This window comes from Delphinus delphis, chromosome 4, assembly GCF_949987515.2.
Source record: "Delphinus delphis chromosome 4, mDelDel1.2, whole genome shotgun sequence".
Classification (NCBI taxonomy): domain Eukaryota; kingdom Metazoa; phylum Chordata; class Mammalia; order Artiodactyla; family Delphinidae; genus Delphinus; species Delphinus delphis.
This window is the reverse complement of record NC_082686.1, coordinates 66,228,385-66,250,171: the sequence shown is the minus strand read 5'-3', so window position 1 is coordinate 66,250,171 and position 21,787 is coordinate 66,228,385. Positions and strand designations below refer to the sequence as shown.

The 21,787-nt window shown below is 43.1% G+C and overlaps 1 protein-coding gene across 2 annotated transcripts in view; it reads left to right on the top strand.

Annotated features, from left to right (window-relative positions):
- HGD (homogentisate 1,2-dioxygenase) overlaps positions 1–19,732 on the top strand; it is a 45,305-nt gene extending 25,573 nt beyond the window's left edge. For both annotated transcript variants that reach the window (XM_060010724.1, XM_060010725.1), the window contains 9 exons: positions 1,461–1,552; positions 2,747–2,781; positions 3,611–3,690; positions 4,638–4,737; positions 6,818–6,942; positions 9,103–9,207; positions 11,510–11,636; positions 16,329–16,510; positions 19,382–19,732. In XM_060010724.1, the coding sequence (XP_059866707.1) occupies positions 1,461–1,552; positions 2,747–2,781; positions 3,611–3,690; positions 4,638–4,737; positions 6,818–6,942; positions 9,103–9,207; positions 11,510–11,636; positions 16,329–16,510; positions 19,382–19,531 (996 nt within the window). In that variant the 3' untranslated portion in view covers positions 19,532–19,732. The remainder of the gene's footprint in view (positions 1–1,460; positions 1,553–2,746; positions 2,782–3,610; positions 3,691–4,637; positions 4,738–6,817; positions 6,943–9,102; positions 9,208–11,509; positions 11,637–16,328; positions 16,511–19,381) is intronic.
- Positions 19,733–21,787: the final 2,055 nt, after the last annotated feature.

The following is a 21,787-nucleotide window of genomic DNA, read 5'->3' as shown; positions in this document are numbered from 1 at the left end:
TGGAAATTGGGCATTTACCTACTTCACGTTTCTTTGTTCCTGGCTGGAACACGGGTTCTGAGCCTTTTTGTTCCATGGACTCCTTTGAAAGTCTGGAAGCCTGTGTTTTTATTTTATTTATTTATTTATTTTTTAAGCCTGTGTTTGTTTTTAAATGCATAAAATAAATTACATAAAATTACAAAGAAGCCAATTATATTGAAATACAGTGATAAAAATATTAAAATAGCAAGTTTGGTTTGGTTTATAGTAATATATATGCTACCTTCTTAATGCACTAAATCACAAGATCTATGAAAAGATCTAACAACTATGGTTATTAAAAGTATGAGCATAAATGATATTTTGGGATATCTGTAACAACTATAATGTGATATAAAATCATCTATGGTTTCTATCAGTACAAGGTTACAGGCACTTCTAAAACTGCTGTGGTTTGTTGCTTACATTCACGTTAACTGAAGGAAATGATAAATTTCAGTCAGAGATTAGTGAAATACATATATAATTTTTTTCCCCATCCAATTTCATGAACTCCCCAAAATGGACCCCTGGGCTAGAATAGCATCGACTCAGGGTGGCAACTCTAGTTAGCACAATGCTGATTAGAAGTTCTGCTTGGTAGTTATAGGTGCTGGGAGTATTGGAACAACTGTGCTCAGAACAAAGCATATATAGGGGAGAGGCTGGGAGCTACAAGGAGGTGGGGCTCAAAGAAGCCAGGGGAGGGTTCTGTACACCAAGCTCAGCTCATAGCTTACTTAAGGAGAGTCCAGGTGCCCAGCCTTAGGCCAAATTGTTTGTTCCATGTTGAATTCTTTATCATATTAAGTGCTCCAAGCTCTGTGTGGGCTCATCTAAATAGGCCCCAAACTTGCAAACTGAGTTAAAATATAAAAAGAAATCTCTCACTCTGGGTGAATTATAGATATCTGGAGGAACAGAGCTCCCTCCTTTCGGGAAGGCCCATGTGTTAAAGTCTTTGGGACTGTGGGTTATTAGCAGAGAGGATTACAGTTGGTCAGAATACTTTACCCTGTTCTGGAAAGATTAGGGCTGACCCTATTCATAAGCAGAGGGCTACCCACATGGTAATGTATATTTGAGGGGCATTAATTGGTCCTTAATGCTGCAACTTTCCTCCCCAAGCCTCCTAGATGCCTAATTTTACCTCCAAAGGAAACTCTCCTTCAGGTTGATCTTAAGCACCAAACTGATAAAATGCCAAGTAATGAATTGATGCTCTGTAAGGTCAACTCTGATGGAGCCATTAAGACAATCCAGACCTAGGGCCATGCCTGGCAATGAGGGTGAGCCACCATCTACAAAACATAAGTCAGTAAATTCCGGGTTCCCTGGTCCCAAAGGGAAGACCCTAGTAGAATTTGCCTCATGACTCTCAGGGACCCGTGGGAGGGCTGGCCTCATTCACCTTTCCCTCTCGTGCGGGTCTCTCCCAGGGCCTGCACACCTTGTGTGGAGCTGGAGATATCAGGTCTAACAATGGGCTTGCTGTCCACATTTTCCTGTGCAACACCTCCATGGGGAACAGGTAAGTGGCTCAGAGCTATGGCACGAGAGCCCCCTTCCCCAAGAGCTACTGGCAAGAGGGTGAAGGCTGGTTTGTTGTTTTTGTTACTATTTTTTTTTTTTTACCCCAGAGCAATCTTGATATACATTTTAAAATAATGACAATAAATGAGCATTTCTATCTTGACTGACTTCTGTGGCATAAATAAGAATGTCACATAACAATGCAAATACAAAAGGGACAATGGAGCACTGAAAGCAGGAGTAGTCTAAGTATTCTGACTCAAACCTTGACTTTAATCAGGTTTGAGTCAGAATATCCTTAACGTCTAAGGTTCCCCAGGGCTGTTCTTGAGTCCAAAGTCATACTATCTGAGCAGCCATTAGGGCTACCTGTTGGTGGCAGACTTTGGCTTCAGCTAATAACTTTGCATAAGCTTAAAGATCCTAAATAAAAGAACTTACATATTAGTTTTTTTTTCAAAATCAGAAACACTTCCATAAAAGTCATTTTTGCCTTTTCTTTGGGAAGCAGAATATCATAGCAGTTTTGCACACTACCTTTGGAACCAGACGGCTGTGTCCAAAGCCCAATCCATTCTTCTTGGCTCAGCAACCTAGGACAAGTCGTTTAACTTCTCTGAGCCATGAATCAGGGCCAAAATCACGGCCCTATGACAAGGCACTGGAGATGTCCCTCGGGGTCCAGCGTCATACCAGGCTCCTCCTGTCTGTCTACCTGAGCTACATTAGCCTTCATTCAGTTCTTTCTACCTGCCATGTGCCTTTCTGCCTCAGAGCAGGTGCCTGTGCTGTTCCTTCTGGAATGTTCTCCCCACCCCACCCCCATCCCATCCCCAAGCCCTTGCCTAGATGATTTTTTCAGATCTCAGGTCAGACATTCCCCCTTCAGGGAAGGCTTGGCTGCCTCCTCAGACTAGATCAGGTTCATTATTCTTTCAGTCCCCTGAACGTGACATTCACAGTGCCATTACAGTTTATGACGATATGGTTCTGTAGTTGTTGGATTGCTGTCTGACTTCCTACTAGACTGTAAGACTCCATGAGGGCAGAGATGGGGTCATTTTGCTCATCATTTTACACCCAGCACTAAGCCTAGCACATACCAGGTACTGAGCAATAATTTGTGCAGTGAATTAATTTGCCTGGACAGTGTTAAAACTGACAATCATAGGAATTATTCTATATGTTTCAGATGCTTTTACAGTTCAGATGGAGACTTCTTGATTGGTAAGTTTTGAAGATTTCAGACCCTTTCATTGGTAATTGATCCCTAGTCATAAGCTACTTTTTAATTGTATACATATGACTTTCCTTTCAATCTGTCTTATTTAGTGCAGTCTACAGACTGAGGTGTAAAGGCGATTGGAGGTCTGGAAAAGATTCTTTGTGTACCCCCAAGCGCCTACTCTATTTCCTGGTCTCCCTGTCTTTGCTCGTTTCTTCTGGGCCTTTCTGATCTGGGAGATCTGGGCAGCTGAAAAGAAATGAAGAGTAATACCAACATGTGATTAACTTGTTAAGATAACTCTATTTGCCTTCACACTCACCCAAGAAAAGACCATCTGTCATTGATATCTGCAATATAAATACAAATTTTCATGAGACCATCAGGAAGGATGGAAAGTCTAGTAGGGATTTTTCTGGTCTATCCATTCTTTTTCGATGGTTTTAGTACGATATTATGGAGTGAACATTTTGATGTAGACAGTAGACATGCAAATGCCAGCATTCTGCTGGAACTATCAGAAATGGGTCTTTTTCCATCCTATTTCTTCTGCTCTTTCTGGTCAAGCCACAGAATTGTGCAAATACAAGCTCCTTACCTGGCAACCAAAGAAAAGAAGAAAAAAGCAGAGTCAATTTTTCCATTCATGTTTTTCTAGATAGTAAAATAGCTAACATAAGTTGTCAATTCTGTCATATTCCCCCATGAAACTCAATAAAGTACTTTTCATTTGGAATGAAAAAGCAAATGCAGCCCTTAAGCCTTTTACTCTTCATGAAGTCATTCTCGCCTGAAAAGAGCTACCCACTGCCACCCTGTCTTTTTTGTTAGTTCCCCAGAAAGGGAAACTTCTCATTTACACCGAGTTTGGCAAGATGCTTGTTCAGCCCAACGAGATATGCGTCATTCAGGTTGGTGATGTGTCCCCCTCTCCCTGCTTCTCCCTAATTTGGGAGCAATCTGATGTTGCAACTGCTGCTATTTCCAACTCTAAAATTTCTCTGTCACGTCTGGGCAATGGGGAGGAAGTTTGAGTTATACAGAAGGCTCCCTGTGCAGAAGGGTAACTAAACTTGTGTGCCTACTTTGTTTTATTATTTTTCAAATTTATTTTATTTATTTATTTAGTTAGTTTAGTTAGTTAGTTAGTTAGTTTGGCTGTGTTGGGTCTTCGTTACTGCACGCAGGCTTTCTCTAGTTGTGGCGAGTGGGAGCTGCTCTTCGTTGCAGTGCGTGGGCTTCTCATTGCAGTGGCTTCTCTTGTTGTGGAGGACAGGCTCTAGGCACATGGGCTTCAGTAGCTGTGGCATGCGGGCTCAGTAGTTGTGGCTCACAGGCTCTGGAGCGTAGGCTCAGTAGTTGTGGCGCATAGGCTTAGTTGCTCTGCAGCCTGTGGGATCTTCCCAGACCAGGGCTCGAACCCATGTCCCCTGCATTGGCAGGCGGATTCTTAACCACTGCACCACCAGGGAAGCCCCCTACTTTGTTTTAAAATAGTACACAATCACAAAGCAAAAAAAATTGTCAATTCACTTTCCTAAATATTTATACACACTCTGGATAAGGCCCTGGTGCGGGTGGAAAGCAGTGAAGATGGATTTCTTTAAAAGTTGGCTAAATCAGGGCACTGTTATCTATGGACCCAGTGAGAGAGTAGACTAGAATTGGTTTGGTCACAGATGTGATTAGAAGTTAAATTTTTCTTTCTACCTCCTCTTTGAGCTGGTCACCTCTCCAACATAGTTCAACAGGCTACAGAATTACTTGTGCAAGTGAGGTTGGCTGTGGCTCTTGGGCAGCTTCTTTATAACTACAGGTATAATTTGGGAGAGCACACCAATGTTTACTTCTGTTCCAGAGAGGAATGCGGTTCAGCATAGATGTCTTCGAGGAGACCAGGGGCTACATCCTGGAGGTCTACGGCGTCCACTTTGAGTTGCCTGACCTGGGACCGATTGGTAAATCTTCAATGCGAGCTTCTAAGCCTGACTTGAAATATAGGACACAGATAATTGCATGAAAGTTAAACATCCATCTCCCCTCTTTATCTCACTCAAACTTCAACTTTCCTCTCTAGACAACTTCTTCCCTAGACCAAGTGTAGTTGGGAATTTCAGAACATACTAGAGTTCCCTGAGCAATCGCAGACTTCTTATTTCAGACTTCTACGTTCAGGGGCTCCAGGTGGCATAGCTGACCCATCTGATGAGATGACAGCTTCATTAATTAGCTGGTCAGTGCACCAGTCCATCAGCTTGTCTTGGCTCCCATGTTGTGCTGAGCGTAATGACAGGAACCACATTAAGGCTAGAACAAGCTTCTTCCCATCACATACATGCATAACAGAAAACGATCCAAGCCAACCCATGGTAAATCTCTCTCTAGAATAGTATACAGACCATTGGAGAGCAAAACAATACGTAATAGATTTCAGGTTATACAGAGTATACCCTAGAGGATGTAGAAGTCTGGGTTACTGTAGGCCAAGTCTCCAGTAACAGCTTCATAGAAAAGATAAGATTTGACTAATCCTTGATGGAAAGTTGAGGGAAAATAAAGAGGAAAGAGATGAGCTTAAGAAAAAGTGTATAAGTGGGAATGGGTTTTGTGGATAAAAGGAAGATCATGTTCTTAAATGAGTGGTTTGTATGTAGACAATAAAATGGGAAAAGCCATAACAATGGTAGGGGCTATGTGGCTATGGAAAGGGGAAACGGACTGAAAGACATACAGTCTATGAACCTCACATTCCTACTGAGCATCCTCCAAAACATCTACACACTTGAGAGTCAAAAAGCATACCTCCCTCAGTACTGTGAAGGAGCTAGAAACCACAGCCTCCATGAGGCAGATTAAAACTTTCAAAAGTGAAACAAGGTCCCCCACCCCCAATTCTTCTGGCAAGCTGGAGACGGGAGAGCAGGAGAGAAGTGAAGGCGGTAGGAGGGGTTGTTCGCAAAACGTCCCTGGGAGTGAAAGGAGTGGTTGGGAAAATTGGCCCTTGGTTCCATCTTTGGCATGTTTGCTGAAGGTGGTGGCCACAGCCCCCAGCTCTTCCCTTTCCTTGTCAACAGATTTTTTTTAGAGCAAACCAGGGACAGGCCAGCATGTGCCTTCTGGTCACTCCCCTGGGGGATCCAAATAGTCAGAGGAAGGTGAGAAGCAGCAGAGAGGCAGTGGAGCCATGGTGGGCCATCTGTTATCTTGCTCTCCACCCGCTCTTCCCACTTTGCTCTGGCTTCCTGCTGCTCCAGAGCCAGCAGAGCCTCCGGGTTCCATGGAACACGTACCCTCTGGAAAATATATATAATTTACTAACCAGCTGGGGACATTTTTTCTTTTAAACCCCAGGAGCTGGAAATGATAAAACACTCCCCAGGTCTCTCCACTCAGAGTTAAATTATGTTTTTGCACTTACGTTTTTCATTTTTGGTCTTTTGATTTATTTTTTTCTCTCTGGAGGGAACACTCACAAAGCAAAGGTAAGCAGGCAAGTCCCAAATACTGTCTCCCTCAGTGGCAGACAGATTGTCAGGCTGCAGAGCAGTTTTTCAGGCTTGGGTTGATTCTGAGTTCTGTCTGAGGAGCAGAGGCACGCCTGGGGCTACAGGATGTAACCTTTCTCAAGGACTGTAGATGAGTTCTAGAGTCATCAGAGTTTTCTTGGAAAAAAAGATCTAGTATTCTATCATATCTTCCCTTTCCTCTTTTCTAGTCTCTCCCTCTCCTCCCCTTCCCTCCCCTGTAGTGATGAGATAATGCATGTAAAATGTTTATAAACCATATTCACTCTACAACTTTAGGACATAATGCTGGTGATGATGATGATGCTATTTTCATGATTTTTTTCTGACGAAATTCCTTAGGTCCTCCTTAAAAGGCACCAGACTGGGATTCCAATGAGCCTTTGAACAATGAAAGCAAATTGTGGAGTAGCTTTTGACGTGGAAGAGAGCCCTTTCTCTTTGTGCAACAGTGGGCATCTTTCCTATGTGATTTCAGAAGTGTCTAAAAGACTTTTGGGTCATTATGTTCTAGGAGCCAATGGCTTGGCCAATCCTCGTGATTTCTTGATACCTGTTGCCTGGTACGAAGATCACCAAGCGCCAGGTGGTTACACTGTGATTAATAAATACCAGGGCAAGATGTTTGCTGCCAAACAGGTAAAGTAAGCGGGTTTGTAGGCAGGGGAAGGAATGAATAGTTATTAAGCACCTTCTGATTGCCAAGGCTAGTATTAAGTATTTACATATATTATTTCATCTTTACCACATCACTAAGATACTACAAATAAGGTGCTACTTGCCTTACTTGTAGTCATGAAAACAGGCCAGGTGGTGATAACTTACCAAATGTCACACTAAATGACAGAATCAGCATTCAAACCCATATCTTTCTGACTCCAAAGGGCATGCTCTTTCTATTTATCAAGCAATAAAAACCCCGCAATATCTAGGTCTCTATAAATGTTGGGGAAGCATAATATACAGGCAGGGCAATATGTTCTGAAAAGGAAAATGAGTTAATAGCAGTTCATCTAAGACTTATATTCAAGAATGGTCACCATATTTTCAAATACAAGCAACAATTGATAGAAAACAAGCAGAACTCAGTTAGTTTGACTTTGTTTATAGCACCAGCCTGGTAAACTCAGGAGATAAGCAAAGGCATAGATAATAATAAAAATAACAATATATAATCTGTAATATAATACATTATTACTTCATATACTGGATATATAATATAGTAAAATAAAGTAACCATACAGTAAAAATAATCCAAAGATCTCTTCTGTTTACCATTATTCATTTGCTTTATTTTTGCCCATTTAACTTATTGCTTATATTTTGCTAAGGCACGTTATTTTCTTTGGACAGCATCTAGAAGGTATGCTAACCAGCAGAGACCAACTAGTTTGGCGTTTAAAATTAACTCTTGAGGGTTCATTGTCACACTCATTGACACATAGTCACCCTCATATTCTCTGGATCAGGATTTCCTAAAATGTGGTTCAGAGACCACTTGCATCAGAAATTCTCAGGAAACTTGTTTAAAATGCAGGTGCTGAGCTACTACTCCAGCCTGGCAAAAATGATGACCTCTGGGGATGCAGTGTGGAAATCACATTGATTTTTTTTTCCTGTGCTATACAGTAGGCACTCACCAGCCATCTACTTCGTACATAGTAGCGTACATACGTCAATCCCAATCTCCCAGTCCGTCCCACCCCCCACCCCTTGGTGTCCATATGTTTGTTCTCTACCTCTGTGTCTCTATTTCTGCTTTGCAAATAGGTTCATCTGTACCATTGTTCTAAATTCCACATATACGTGTTAATATATGACTTTTTTTCCTCTTTCCGACTTACTTCACTCTGTATGATAGTCTCTAGGTCCATCCACGTCTCTGCAAATGGCGATAAAGAAGATGTGGTACATATATACAATGGAATACTACTCAGCCATAAAAAGGAATGAAATTGTGCCATTCACATTCATTTTTAAATGACTATTCCCTGTATTATATTTGACATATATTTGATAGAGGATCACCATTCTAGAGGTAGCCAGCAGCTCCATGGGTTTCCACTTTCCAAATGGACTCTGTGTGGGTTATTCTCTGTATGAGCCCCCACTGATCCATTCTCCCATCTCTGCCATGATCTGTGCCCTGGGAGGCTGACCTACATGGACTGTATCACCTGGACTCCCTAGCCTAACTACCTTCCTATAACAGAACACTGATCCTCTCTTACCCCAGGGCAGACCCAAGAAGCATCACCTTAGGATTGCTCTGAAATCTCAAGTCCCTGGGGCTGGAACTCTTAGAGACCTTCTAGCCTTCCTGCACTCACCAACCGAGGCACTGAATATACTAGAATCTCCTCTGGGCAGCAGTTAGCTGGAGAGCAGTCACAGCCAAGTGCCTACCCTCAGCACTGGGAAACCCAGACGGTGGCCCAGATTGTCAAAGAATTGCTGGCATCCACAGATTCTCACAATTGTGTTAAAATTGTTGAAAAGGCACTGCTTGGAGCATGTGCTGTGCTTGTGCTGCACATGTGATCAGAAGCAGCTGCAGCTTATGAACTGGAAGACTAGGGTTAGCGGCATAGCGAGGACAGTTTGAGAGAATGTGAAGCAACCACAAGATGATTCAGGGTGATATTTTTCCCAGAGATGGTATTATTAAATGATGAGAACAGAATCACATCAAAAAAGAGACAATAATGCCAAGTACAAACTGAGGAATCATAGCTACAAAAGCATTACATGCTAAAATCACCCTTTCCTGCCTTTTTGTTGTTGTTGTTGTTAAATCAGGATGTCTCCCCGTTCAATGTTGTGGCCTGGCATGGGAATTATACGCCCTACAAGTACAACTTGGAGAACTTCATGGTCATCAACTCAGTGGCCTTTGACCACGCAGTAAGTCTGGCCCATGGAGGGGCCCCGGGTAGAGGACACCCGTAGGTGGGAGGGGTCCACAGTAGACCCCTGACATTCACAGATTTAACACTACCAGTGTCACCCTTGGAAGCCCGAGATTTAGTCATTTGTTGCTGTGCTGACAGGAATTTGAATCATCTGCTGCAAGGCTTCAGTGAAGGAGTAAATAACATAGCTAGAGGGCGATCCAGGCTAAAAGCTCAGCACTCACCCTGCAGTACAGCTCAGCTCTCTACAGAGTATTCACAGGAACTCTCCTACATGGCTAAAAACTTGGTTTCTTCCTGGAAAATGTATCCCCAAAAGAAAACCAGTGCTAATGTTAGTGATGGAGTGGTGAGGAAGGAACATTTCTGGATTTGGAAAGTTCTCTGTCCTGCTCATAAATACCAAGAGTCTGCTAGCTCTGGCTGCCCACTCCAGTGCCTCCACTCCCAGCTCTTTTTAGCCATGATGGAACAGACAGCCCTCTTCTAAAGTTACTCATAATGTTCAGTGCTTGAATTTAAACCAAAGAAATTCTAGATTATGAACTCGATCATATTTTTCAGTCAATCAGGGGACTACAAATAGGTCCCCAGCCTACAGTGCAGGCCCCCAAGGCCCCACATTCTCGATAAAGTGCTACTTCTGAGATCCTGGGGGAAAGTTCACTTTGCATAATAGATTAACTTTACCCACAAGCTGGAGGGGTAATTAGAGCAGAAGCAAGAAACCAGAGACAGAAAGATTACTCTGAGCCAGTTCAGCTTACCTCTAGGGGCCCAAAACTACCCTTCTGAAGAGCAGCAACAATTAATAAAATCAAAAGGGAAAAGAAAATGAGGCATCATGCCCAAAGCAGCAAGAAAAAGGATCCTGAGACACTGATAGAGCTTTATTTGAGCTTCGCTACCTTTTAACAGTTTCAGATCATTTCTCATGACAGATGAAGGAGTGTTCATTTTCACAGCATAAAGCGTTTTTTGACTTGCATTTACACATGCCCAATCTCCTCTGTACTGCTGCTATAGTTGTTTTCCCAAAACTCAGACCTGATCATTCTATCACAGCATTAGAAAACCTTTGCAGGTTCCCTGTGGTTTAGGATTAAGTCTGAGCTCTGAAGCATGGTATCTGATGGTCTTTGCCATCTGGCCCTGGGCTCATTTCCCAGTACCACCTCTTGCCCCTCTCCCTTTTGCCAGTGCACTCTGGGCTTTAGCTCTCTTGCCTCAACAAAATCTCTGTGCATTTTGATCTTTCCTGTTATCTGTGCTTAAAATGCCTTTCTGCCTTTTCCTTCCTTTCCTTCCCTTCCTTCCTTCCTCCTTCCCTCCCTCCTTCCCTCCCTTTTTCTTTCTTTCTCCTTTCATTCTTCAGGTCCTACCTCAAATGTCACCTCCTCTTTGAAGCCTTCCCTGATCCTCTCAGTAGAGATAGGCACTCTGTACCCCCTTGGCTCTCTATTTGTAAAGCTAGATTTCCCTTGGCACCTTGCTGTGATTCATTATTCATGCACTTGTTTTATTACTCCTTCAGTCCCCCTCACACACACCCACCACCACCACTAATGATGCTAAAGAGCAAGGAGTAGTGCTCAATCATCTTTGAATCCCAGACCCTCATGTGGCATCTGAAAGTAAACATGATCATTGATTGCCATTAAGTTGAATCTCAGTCTTTCCACCGAAGGAGTCTAAAGTTCTTGATAAATCATAATATTGTCCCCCCACCTATTCCCTTTTCCCCTACACTACCACCACCCAGACGAGTGATGCATTTTAGACCTGAGAGTCAAACAAGGGTAAGAAAGCAATGAGGATACCATCTGGAATCTCTGTGATTCCTCCAAAGAGATGCACATCCTACATCTATACCAACCCTTGGATATTATTTTATTTCTATTTCCACCTTACTCTGAGCACCCCTTCTGCCAAGAGCTCCCTGCAGCACATCCCAGCTCTGGTCACTCTGACCTGAGGTTGGGAGGCATGCACTGCTTGTTGTCAGACCCACAGGGTAGTACTTACATGAAATGAGGGCTCAGCAGGGTGAAAAAGCTGCTCAGAATCTCCTTAGCTGGTGTTAATTCATTTTGCTTCAAGCACAGCAAGAGGGGAAAGTCAGATGAGTGATTACTACACCTCGATGACAAGCCCAGACTTCTTAGCCTGGCCTGTGGTTTGATCAGACATTACAGTTTCACTCAAAAACCCTTCATGCATGGGTGACATGTGTCATTGTTCAGTCACCTCCCTCTCCTCGTGTCTTCAGGCTTTCCTTGTCCTGTCTTTCACAGGACCCATCCATTTTCACGGTATTGACTGCCAAGTCTGTCCGCCCCGGAGTGGCCATCGCTGATTTTGTCATCTTCCCACCGCGATGGGGAGTTGCTGATAAGACCTTCAGGCCTCCTTATTACCACAGTAAGTCTTTTGCCAAGTTACATTTGAAAACCAAAGAGATGGCAGAGTGGTGAGCGTTACCCATGGGGAACGCTGCCAGAGGTGTTTTTGGACGCCCTGTCCTGGCTGGAGTTCAAAGCCTGCCTCCCCAGGCCCAGTGCCGCTCCCCCAGAATTTTAGCTACTTAAACGCCACAACTTGTGTGGCGATGGCAGTGGCATGTTGACTCTGAGAAGGAAACAACTGTGTAATGCCTAGAGCCCAGTTCCTCTGACCCTGAAGAATGGCACAAAGGCTGGTAAAGGATGAAGCAAGATGTTTCTCTACATTTTAGGTATAAAGGGAGGAGGAACCACGGGATGTTGTTGGTTAGTTTGCTGTTTTTGGAAAGTTCATTATCTAAGTCTGGTTCAAGAGCCAATAACATGTGCCTTCTCCAATAATAATTGGAGGGGTAAAGCAGATTGCAGTCCACACTAGGGGATGGATCCTATTCTGGAAGCAGTTTCTGCAAAGCAGTTGTTGTCTAGAACAGAACTTACCAAATCTATGATTTTTTTCATTTTATTAATACTGTTTTTACTTACTGCGAACACTTACTGACAATTTCCTATGGCTCTAAGGTTCTTTAAAAGTATTAACCCGTTCAATCCTCGTAACAGTTGTGAAAGGTAGGTAGTATCATTATCTGCCTCCACCCCCGCCACTTTTTTTTTTTTTTCAGAGATGAAACTGAGCTGTGAAGGATTAAGTAACTTGCTCAAGGCCTCACAGCTAGTTGAGTGGTGGAGTCAGGATTTCATGAAGGCAGTCCGATGCCGGACCAGTCATGGGCGCTAGCAGATATGCCTAGCACAGTGCCCAGTGCATGATATGCATCTAATAAATATTTATTTAATAGGTGAATGCATCACCAAGAATGAATAAGGTACCTCATGGCTGTACTTAATGAAGCTGGCATTTTTAATTGTGCAGTAGCTAGCTATAAACCCAACCTAAATGTCAACGCACAATTCTACTTCCTGGAGAGTGCATTTTTGTACATAGAGTTCTGGAAAGATTGTGAGGTGCATGTCAGCTGGAACCTTCTAAAAAACAAACCCCTTTCTTTAGGTAACCTCAGGGCTTTCTGTCTCTGAGGCGCCTCTCGATATGTACCCAGGTGGCAGCACTTTAACAGGATACAACAGTGACTAAAGGAGCGATTTCGGCATTTGTAGAGGATGGAGAACAAAGGCCCTCAGAATGGAAGAAGGTCACTTCATGGTCAAATGTCAGCATCACCTTTCTCAGGTGAAATCACCTGAAAAGGACACAACTGGTTAACACTTCAAGGACACCAGATACTTTGTGAATAGAGATGTAACAAACTATGTCCTTTCTGAAGAATATCAAGCCCATCACAGGTCCCAACTGTTCTCCTCCTGGAAATTAGTCCCCTAGAGAGCCTGTTGTCAAGGCAAGGGAATTGCTCTGGATTATAGCCTGTACGTCACATACTAATCCTTGATACTTCACTATTTCACATAGTTCTTATATGGAGGCTGCTCTTCGTGCCTGAGGTAGTGGTTTTCAAATTTTAGCATGTGTCAGTGTCACCTGGAGGGCTTGTTAAAACGCAGATTCCTGGGTCCCACCCTCAGAATTTCTGCTTCAGAACGTCCAGGGTAGGACCTAAGAATTTGCATTTGTACCAAGTTCCCTCGTGATGCTGATGCAACTGTTCCAGGAACCACACTTTAAGAGCATTAAGGGATATGAAAACCACTTAGAATGACTTTTTTTAAAAAAATTTTCCCCTGGGTCCACTCTCAGAGAGTTTAATTAGTTGGTATTGAGGTGGAACCTCAGAATCTGCGTTCTGAACTAGCAAGTCAGGGGATTCTGATGCAGGAGGTCTACAGATCACATGTTGAGAAATGCTGGCCTGGGGCTTGTCTCCCCACCCAGGTTCGCTCCTGTGCTACAGCTGTCAATCCACTGCTTGATTTTAGTTTGTAATTCAGACTGCCTGAAACAAATGGCCTCGTGAAATGCCTCTTCTAATTTTTTTTTTTAAGACTCTCAAATAAATTTGGCCCAGGATAGATAAATCTCAGAGAGGTATGGTTGCCCTGAGTTAGTTGGAAAAACCCCAGAACCCTGCGTTAGAAATTATTTTTACCAGAGATATTAAAAATAATGCTTTAGGGCTTCCCTGGTGGCACAGTGGTTGAGAGTCCGCCTGCTGATGCAGGGGACATGGGTTCGTGACCCGGTCCAGGAAGATCCCACGTGCCGTGGAGCAGCTAGGCCCGTGAGCCATGGCCACTGAGCCTGCGCGTCCGGAGCCTGTGCTCCGCAACGGGAGAGGCCACAACAGTGAGAGGCCCGCGTACCGCAAAAAAAAAATAAAAATAAAAATAATAATGCTTTAGCAGTAATCAAAATCTCTGCCACTTTGATGTGACTTTACAGAAGTGGAGAATGATTTCTGTAGAAATATTGCCTCCAGTCATCTTGTTTTTTTTAATAAATTTATTTATTTATTTATTTTTGGCTGCATTGGGTCTTCGTTGCTGCACGCAGGCTTTCTCTAGTTGCGGTACGCAGGCTTTCTCTAGTTGCGGTGAGCAGGGGCTACTTTTCCTTGTGGTGTGTGGGCTTCTCATTGTGGTGGCTTCTCTTGTTGCGGACCATGGGCTCTAGGTGCACGGGCTTCAGTAGTTGCGGCATGCAGGCTCAGCAGTTGTGGCTCACGGGCTCTAGAGAGCAGGCTCAATAGTTGTGGCACACGGGCTAGTTGCTCCATGGCATGTGAGATCTTCCTGGACCAGGGCTCGAACCCGTGTGCTCTGTGTTGGCAGGTGGATTCTTAACCACTGTGCTACCAGGGAAGCCCACCTCCAGTCATCTTAATGCACCTTAGTCAACTGGATTCAGCATTTATCAAAAAGGCAAGGTCTACCTTCCCAGTGTCCTTTGAAATACAGAAAATTATGTAGAAATGTCATCACCAAATCATTGCTACCTAAATTCATATTCAGATCAAAGCTGAATTCTGTCTTGCTCTCTTCCCAAAATTAAGCCATGAAGGTGACCCTGAGGATACATACTAGATCAAGGAGTGTGACAGCATATTTAAGTCATGAACAGAACTGCTTTTAAAATATAGACACTTTATGCTTACCGTTGCTTCTTTTCCTCTATTTCTGCTTCATGGAGAAACAAGTAGAGCTATGACCTGGGTCTTACCTTTTCTGCAGGGGCCTGCAGCAGCATTTTGTTTTCTGGGCAAAATGGGTATGGCTGCTCAGTCAGTTCCACAAGTATTTTGGCGCTTGGCTATATTCACAAGTAAGGAAGGGGGTGGAGCATTTATCATGTCAAATGTTTGGCTTTGCAAGGGTTGCCAATGCCATATCTCTCTTCTCTGTCTAAGATTTGCACTCTCAGCACTCTCATGGGACAGACTATGACTACGACTATGACTATGAAGAACTTTAAAGAGGCTGTTTCTTACTCATTTCTATCTGTGATAGAAATCTTAGCACAGTGTCCATATATGCAGGATGGATGGAGAGGCAGATGGATAGGGTAGGAAATGGACAGATGAATGGATGGATGGTTAGATGGGTAAATTTTCACCCAGGTGTTATATTTCTTTAATTCTTGCGCTAGATAAAGAGCTTTGTTTCAACAGAAACATAAGATAGAAAAAGTGGAAACATTGTGATTTTTGTCAAATTTTGTTGATTCTGGAGGCACAACTGGGACCAGTATACTTAACTTATATGAAAGCAAATTTCCATTTAACTTGGGAGAACTTTCTAACACCCAGAGTCTTCATTAATATGATAGGTTCCTTTGTTGAGTAGAGTGCTTCCATTCACAGGAGACATGCAGGCAGAGCCCAGAAGGTAATCTGTCAGGAATGGTATACAGAATATTTCTGTTTTGAGTAGAAGTAGGGGTACCTTCCAATATTAAGATTTTCAGATTCTATGAAGAGAATGTCAATGGGAAAAAGAATGAATCTAAGAAGCATTTTAGAGAATGAAAGAATAAGTTGATATTAGATTCAGATATAGAAGATATTTGTTAGAATATATAGTATTTATGGATTAGTTTTTTTAGATAATAAGATTTTTTCACACAGATTATTATTTATTAACAGCCTCCAAGTCCAGGGTTCTTTCCATTACATCACATTTCCATCAACACACACACACACACACACACACACACACACACACACACACCCCACTTCAATCTTCTAATTTGGTAACCAGAAATATAGTGATACCCTGTATGACTGTGAGGCTATTTGGGAAGGGATTCAGATCTGAGAAAGAGGATAATTTTTATATGGGGCTTGTAAGCCTAGATGATGGAGTACATCCCTTCTTTATTATGATTTGCATGTTAACTATTATTAAAATTCTTGTCTGGGCCTTGATTTTCTTTAGATCTAGCATAATTTCATCCAGGCAGTGGAACTGAAGACCTCTGATAATACACAGGGCCATGGAGTAGAGCTTTGCCTACCAAGAATTCCACCCTAATGAATGTTTTGCAGTTGTTTTCCTGTCTATCTATATTCTTTATTGTTTCTATGAAATTTATCAGATTCTCCTATCTTCTTGACATTCTGTGGAAATAATGTTTGAGAGGTCTTGGTGTTTTCGGGCCTTGCCTGAGATAATAAAAATAATACTGTTTCAACCTTCCCAGGGAACTGCATGAGTGAATTCATGGGACTCATCAAAGGTCACTATGAGGCAAAGCAAGGTGGGTTCCTGCCAGGGGGAGGCAGCCTGCACAGCCCAATGACGCCCCATGGGCCTGATGCCGACTGCTTTGAGAAGGCCAGTAAAGCCAAGCTGGCGCCTGAGAGGATTGCTGATGGCACCATGGTAAGCAAGTTAGATGTGAGGCTCTGGTGGCTTCTGGGGTCCCCAACCTTGTTGAGAGGCTATTTTTTATTTTTCCGAAGTCACAAAGAAGGAGTCAGGAGAGGAGAGTGTGTGTCTATGTGTATGTTCCCATGTGTGTATGCACACACCCCAATGTATACACTAGACTCCTGATGTGGTAGGGTAAAAAGAGTTTGTATTGTACTTGGAGTCAGACCTGGGTTCAAATTCTAGCTCTTGGTTCCTGTGTGACCTTGAGTAAGTCACTTAACTTCTCTGTGCTTCATTTTCTCCATCTGTAGAATAGGTAGAGCATCCAATCCAGCCAGTGGCTGTGATTTAACCCTGCTGACTGTACAGCACTGTTCAAATATAAGGGGGGATATTTTTAATACTATGTGAGGAGTCTTCCCTTATCTGTATGCAGCCCTCTGTATATATGCTCTGTCTCAGAGTCATCTCCTGCATTTTGAAGTAATCTTCTAGGGCCACAGGAACAGGGGATACAGGATGTCACCTTTAGCTTGTTTCTCAAGCCCAGGAGGGTCAAGGAAACCTTTGCCTGACTACAGTCAGAGATTGTGAGCAGCAGTTCTCAGCTGTTTTCTCATTTTGTTTTGCTCTCCTTTGGCATGGGATGAAACTGATGGGATTTAAAACCTGTTTTGTATTCCTCCTGTGTCACGCTGTAAACACTGAGGTTGAACACAATTGCAGTTAGCTGCAGTACTTGATTTCATTTTATTTTGCATTCTAGTTTATGGACCACAATGAGTAATTTTATGCTAAATCATATGTAAATTTGCTTTAAAGTTTTAAACAAATGCCTTCAGTGCCACCTCACTTTAAAATTGATAGCACAGACCTGCCTGACTCCATGCCCAGCTTGCAAACTACCTAATCAGAGAGCTTATCTGTCCCTCTGCCCAACGCATTTTACTTGCAGTTCCAACTTGAGGACCATAGTTGATGGAGCTGATCTGCAGGGGCAGGGTGCGAGTCCCATCTGCTGGACCTCAGCTCCATTTCCCCTTGCAAGGGCCTCTGCAGAGTTTCTGTAGAACCCCTTCATCTCTGTGCGAGAGCTCTATGAAATATTGATAATCTTAAGCTATTACCTCTGAAAGTTCCTGGAAGTTCACAGGCCACTCCAGAGTTACCACTTAGTAACCTTCAGTGCCCAACTTGGCTTTGGATAGTGTTACCAGGGAGCAGTGCTTTTGCAACAGTGAGGCACAGGACAGGGCTGTTTCTATGAGGAGCAAGACTTTGGGGAATGTCTAGGGCTTGGAGCTCTAGTGAGAAGGAGCTCTCCTATGGAGGGGAGCCCAGACTACCTGGCAAAGGAGAGTCTAACACTTTACTCGACCTAACTGGGTCTCCCTCACCATTTCCCATTGCATAATTTGGATCCAGGCTCATCCATATGCCTTATCCTTATACCACTTTGCAATAAATTAACTTTATAATACTGTCTTCATAGCTCAGCTGGGATGGAGTTTTGTTACTCCAGTCAGACAGCAAGGCTCCTAAGAAGTGGTCAGCAAAGAGACAACAATAATTATGGCCTTAATAATGACTTTTATATCTGAATAGTGCTTTATAACGTGCACAACACCTCCATATGATCTTATTTGGTCCTCATATCAAGCTTGTCACGGGAAGTCAGGCAGAGACAATCAACTCCATTGTTTTATTTTTTAAATATGTATTTATTTATTAGTTTACGTTTTTGTTTGTTTATTTATTTTGGCTGCTTCTGGTCTTAATTACGGCACATGGGATCTTCGTAACAGCATGTGGGATCTTTAGTTGCGGCATGCACACTTCTTTAGTAGCAGCATGCAGACTCTTAGCTGTGGCACGCATGCAGGATCTAGTTCCCCGACCAGGGATCAAACCCAGGCCCCCTGCATTGGGAGCGCAGAGTCTTACCCACTGGACTACCAGGGAAGTCCCTCTCCATTGTTTTAGGCAAAAAGAAGTTAATGTATATTAGACACCAGACATTAACATGGGTTCTCTGAGTTGTGGCACAAAGAGAATTTTTATCTTCCTTTTGTCCATGTGTATTTTTTAAATTTCCAGCGACATGAGCACATAAGAATTGTAGGGTTTTCTTTTTTTTTTAAGCCATAGTGAGTCGGAAAATCAGCAACAGGTGAAGCTGGAATGTCTAGGATGCACAGGGCACTTGCATATTCTTTCTGTTGCAGATGAAACCTGCCTGAACATAGCAGGACATCCACCATTCAGAACCTTCTGGGACAGGGCTTTTAAAAGTGCTACAGACATTCCTGCTCCCCTCTTCCCATCTCCTCCTCCTCAGTCTCTCTTTTCCTTCTTTTCCTTTTCCCAGCCTATCTCTTGGTCAGAGTCCTGCAAAAGAAAGGCTCAAATCCCAGCTCTATGATTTCTTACTACTTTCACCTTAGACAGTCATTTCCCAGCTCTGAACCTTAGTTTCCTCATCTGCAAAATGGGAAGTATGTTCTCCCTCACATGGACATAGCCACAGTAAAGGCCCCTGAGAAGAATATTCCTAGGACTCTCCCACCTCTGCCCTTGGATCTAGCAAATTTAGCTCCATGATGCTACAAGGACAATGTGATGCTTACGTGTCCAGTTCCATTTGACAGAATGAAACTTGAGTGTCAGAGAAGTTAAGGATCTTGCACAAGCTACTACCCACTTATAAGTAGTAGGGCCAGAGCCAGAACCCAAGGCTTGAGTTTTTCTCCTCACCGTGCTAGCACACATGATTTATTATTCAAAGATTCTACCTACTCATATCGTCTCTCTTGACATCTAATCAAATGTGTTTTATTATCCACCTCACTTCTTTCTTGTCCCCATCCTCATTCCCTACAGGCATTTATGTTTGAGTCTTCTCTAAGTATGGCCGTCACCAAGTGGGGGCTGAAGACCTCTAATTGTTTGGATGAGAACTACTACAAGTGCTGGGAACCTCTCAAGAGCCACTTCACCCCCAATTCCAGAAACCCTGCAGGAACTAATTGAGACTGGAGCATTGCTACCATAATTGAGGATGGATTTGTGTGATTTCCTTTAGAATCTCATGCTCTTTGGCAGTACTGGGGGAGGAGGTTGGTTAAAATGAGAACTTTTTCACAGTCAAGGAACTCAAACATTTATAGAGATGTATTTGGAAAGTGCTGTCAGCTTAATTACTCAATAAATACTTGCTGGTGTTCTGTGAAAGTGGCAGTTGGTCATAATCAGGCCTTGATGGGGCAGACCTGTGGTGCCCAGGAATGGAAGTCCATGAGATTGGACCAGGAGATTAGGTTCTCCTGGAGTGAGAAGACAGGCAACAGAACAGAAATGAATGGGAAGCAGTATTTCTCACTACTTTATTTTATTTATTTATTTTGTGGTACGCGGGGCTCTCACTGTTGTGACCTCTCCCGTTGCTGAGCACAGGCTCCGGATGCGCAGGCTCAGCGGCCATGGCTCACGGGCCCAACCGCTCCACGGCATGTGGGATCTTCCTGGACCGGGGCACGAAACCATGTCCCCTGCATCAGCAGGCGGACTCTCAACCACTGTGCCACCAGGGAAGCCCTTTCTCACTACTTTAGTTCTGTAGTTTTAACACATTTCCCCCACTTTGTTGCCAAATTTTGCTGCTACCAAATTTTTATTTAACAATGTGTAATGAGAGTCAGCTATGTGTCAGGGCCTAGGAACTAGGGTTGCCAGATAAAATACAACATGCCCAGTTACATCTGAATTTCAGATAAATCACAAATAATTTTTAGTATGTCTTGTGCATTATTTGGATATACTTATACTAAAAAATCATTTGTAGTTTATCTGAAATTCAAATTTAACTGATATGCCTGTATTTTTATTTGCTAAATCTGTCAGCCCTACAAGGTCGTCAAGGAGATAGACATGGTCCTGGCCCTTACAGAGTTTACATTCTAGACAGGGAGACAAAATACACAAACAGTATAATTACAAATTGTGAAACAGGCAAAGAAAAAAACAAATAGGAACTGAGATGGGAATGACAGGTGGGATGGGGAGATCTTTCTTTAGAGAGGAAGGTCTTCATTGAAAAAGTGACATTTAGCCAGACCTAAGGGATAGGAAGGAACAAGTCATTGGAAGAGTAGGGCTGGGCTGGGTTGGGCTGGGGTAAAGGAGCATTACAAGAAAAAGCCTCGTGGGTTCAAGGAACTCAAAGAAGAGTGAATGTGGGGAGCCCAGGAGCAGGCCATTGCAATAGTCCAAGCAAAAGACACCATTGTCCTGGACTAATGAGGTGGCAGCAGGGAGAGAGTGGATAAATCCCTGAAAGCTTTGGGGTAGACCTGAAAGAACTTGTTAGTGGACTGGATGTAAGGTCTGTGGGAAAGAGGAGTTGCAGACAGGGCTGGCACAACTGCTAAGTTTCTGGCAGTGGCATTTCATGATCTCAAACAATAAGGTATCTTTGAGGGTGACAGTAGTTGGTGTGCCTTCCCAATGTTCCTTAATATATTAAGAAATCTTTATTAAAAATAAACCATTGTAAACTAGTAAAGCAGTTAATCCTGTAAAATTTTTAAATTGACTCCTATAGCAGGTTGCCAGTGGCTCACCTCTATCCCATTAACAATCACCATCCTGTGTTGACCAGCTGCTTCCAGTTGCCAGCAGGACACTCACAACATTGACTGAGGCCCAAACCAGAACAAAGTGCTGAGGATTTCTTTTTTAACATCTTTATTGGAGTATAATTGCTTTACAATGTTGTGTTAGTTTCTGCTGTATAAAAAAATGAATCAGCTAGTGCTGAGGATTGGATGGCCCTGGACGCAGCCCTCAACCAACAGAACAGAAATTAGTGGATAAATACGCCAGCTCTCTTGCTCCATACTTCTGAGACTTGTGTTCAGCTGTGATTCCCCTCAACTTCCAGAAGGATTAAACTCCACTGCTCATGGTGGCAACTTCTAGAAATGCATCCATTAGTAGCTTCCTTCCCTCTCGCCTCCCCACTCTCCTATGGTGCTTCCCAGGCTCTTTTCTCAACCCCAAACTAAGACAACCACTGAATATTCCCAAACTCCAGCACTTCCGTAATGAGCTCATTCTACAGTTGGTGCAGTTAGGTGCAAGGCCTCCTTTATACACAAACCTAGACTCTCACCCATTTTGGTTCACTCTATCATCAGTGTGGTGACAAAGCCTTCCTAGAGCTAAGGAAACATTCTGGGTTTACATCCATTTAGCATCCAAGCCTGTGTACTTTATCTCCCCAGTGCT